A 2,379-nucleotide genomic window follows, 5' to 3' on the forward strand; every position below is an offset into this window, starting at 1 on the left:
AAATGCTTTTGTTGTTTAAGTGGGCATTTCTGCCATTGTGAATGAGGTTGGGCAGCGTGCTGGAGCTTAGGAGCTTGTTTTTGAACTAGAGCAGCGGTTCTCAACTGTGGGTTGCGACCCCTTTGGCAGTGGAACAACCCTTTCACAGGGGTTGCCTAAGACCATCCTGCATCTCAGATATTTACATTACGATTCATAACAGTAGCAACGACAATAATGTTATGGTTGGGTCACAACATGAGGAACTGTATTAAAGGGTCGCGGCATTAGGAAGGTTGAGAACCGCTGTGCTAGAGGCTCGCGTGTCCTCAGTCTTTAGCCATCACCTGTCCCTCGTCACGTGTAGGAAGTGACTCGCCAGCCCTCTGACCATGGTGAGTAGCCTTCGGCAGACACTGCGAGTCTGAGGCGGAGACAGAGCTATCTGAGGGCCAGTCTGACGTCGCGCGGGGTGCGGGCTGGCGGTCTGCGTGCTCGCAGTAAGCGTTGTCTGCCTCTCCCCGCAGTGTGCACCCCGGTTGGCCTGTCTCGCATGTTCGCCGTCATGGGCCAGCTGCTGGTGAAGCCGGCGGTGAGTAGTGGGAACCGTGTTGCATCCCCAGCCTTTGGTTGTGAACGCGCACTCAGACACAGCAGAAGACTATTTCTGTGGGTTTATGATCCAAATTGTGGTTGTTTTAATCCTTTTCATTTTTGGAAAGCACATTTGTTTTTGCTTTTAAAATACTAACTATAGGCACTCAGGTAAAAAGTCTGTAGAAGTTTTAAGACAAGGTTTACGGATACTTACAGATATTGTAGGTGTTCGTTACCTTAGATCAAATAATAACTGTTCTGTTTCCAAATCTACTACATGGGCTATTTGATTTACAAAGCAGTTATGTTTCTGAAAATTTGCTGCATATTAGATCTTGTCCCTTTAATCTCAGAAGTACTGTATATTCATTTTCAATTAGTACTAACTCTAACAACCTGTCCCTAAGTTTCTTTGGCCTCTAGGTATTTTGTCAAATATTTCATAATATGAAAGCAGTTCTTAGCTGTACCTAGGACATTTGTCACTCAAATCACTGTCATGGATCCTCACTGCCTACAAACTGTAAACTATCAACATGCTACACCACCTCCCACAGTCTCCACACTGAGGTACCTGTGGCCGCCACCCTCTGCGCTCCCTGCCCCAAGTGCCTTTAACTGTAGACTCGGCGGCCCGCTGTGCGCCAGGCGCTGTGCCAGGGCCTCTCCCTCGGCCTCCGCCCCCCAGCCCTGCTGACTCCTCCAGCGGCTTGCGGTCCGCTGCCACTGCCGTCTCCGAGCCGGCCTCACTGCTTTTGGCCAAAGTGGCTGAGCTCCTTCTGCAGCTCACTCCCCTCCGTCTGTGTCTTACTAGTAGTACTTACTACAGCTTTATGGTCATAGGTTCGCTTTTCTCAGGGAGAAAATAAGGAAATGTAATAGATATTCTTTTAGTAAATGTTTGCTTAATTTTGAAAGTGTTTTTTGTTTTTTTTTAATCCTCACCAGAGGATATTTTTTCCATTGGTTTTTAGAGAGAATGGGAGGGAGAGTAGGAAGAAGGGAGGGAGTGGAGGGAAGAGAGAGAGAAACGTTGATGCGAGAGAGACACATCAATTGGTTGTCTCCTGCATGCACCCTGACTAGGGATCTGACCTGCAACCCAGGCATGTCTTTGACCAGGAATCGAACCCGAGACCCTTTGGTGTGCAGGCCATGCTCTAACCACTGAGCTGCTAGCCAGGGCTTGGGCTTTTATATATATATATATATTTTATATTTCTTTATTGATTTCAGAGAGGAGGGCTGTTTTAATAAATGTCAATCTCTTCCTGTCTTCTTTAAACTAAAATTGGACTTCTTACTTGCTTCCTAAATGTGCACACAGCAGTTACCATGTACACCGAGCATGTCAAACTTAAAGGCTAACACGGGCCAAATAAACAAGGTTTAAGTTTATGTGGGCTGCAAAAAAAAAAGCTTCAATTTTCATAGAAACATAGGTTTATTTTGATAGAGACATGAGTAATCGTTAACATAAAATAATAGAACATTTTAATGAAAATTAATATTTTTTCTTGAACATTAACTTACCAGACACTGAATAACTGCACAAATTAATAAGTGTAATGCAAACAAACCTATTTTTCTTGTTCTCCAAAAGCGAAGTATTTCCTGTTGCACACACCAAACAAGTCAGTCCAAGCATAATGACATGGCCATCGGCTGCTGAAATATTCGCTGCTAGTATTAGTGGAGAGAAATGGGGCGCCTGTGCGTAAGGCGCGTAAGGTCAATGGATGCAACACGATTATAGTCATCAGTCATTAGTTGTAGTTTGTTACTAATAATCATGTATAAGAG

The 2,379-nt window shown here is 44.7% G+C and overlaps 1 protein-coding gene across 8 annotated transcripts in view; it reads left to right on the forward strand.

The window, feature by feature from the left end:
- LMBR1 (limb development membrane protein 1) overlaps positions 1–2,379 on the forward strand; it is a 114,786-nt gene that overhangs the window by 60,114 nt on the left and 52,293 nt on the right. For all 8 annotated transcript variants that reach the window (XM_015570940.1, XM_015570944.1, XM_015570941.1 and 5 more), the window contains one exon: positions 507–571. In XM_015570940.1, coding sequence (XP_015426426.1) covers positions 507–571 — 65 coding nt within the window. The remainder of the gene's footprint in view (positions 1–506; positions 572–2,379) is intronic.

This window comes from Myotis davidii, unplaced genomic scaffold (genome assembly GCF_000327345.1).
Source record: "Myotis davidii unplaced genomic scaffold, ASM32734v1 scaffold747, whole genome shotgun sequence".
Taxonomy (NCBI): Eukaryota; Metazoa; Chordata; class Mammalia; order Chiroptera; family Vespertilionidae; genus Myotis; species Myotis davidii.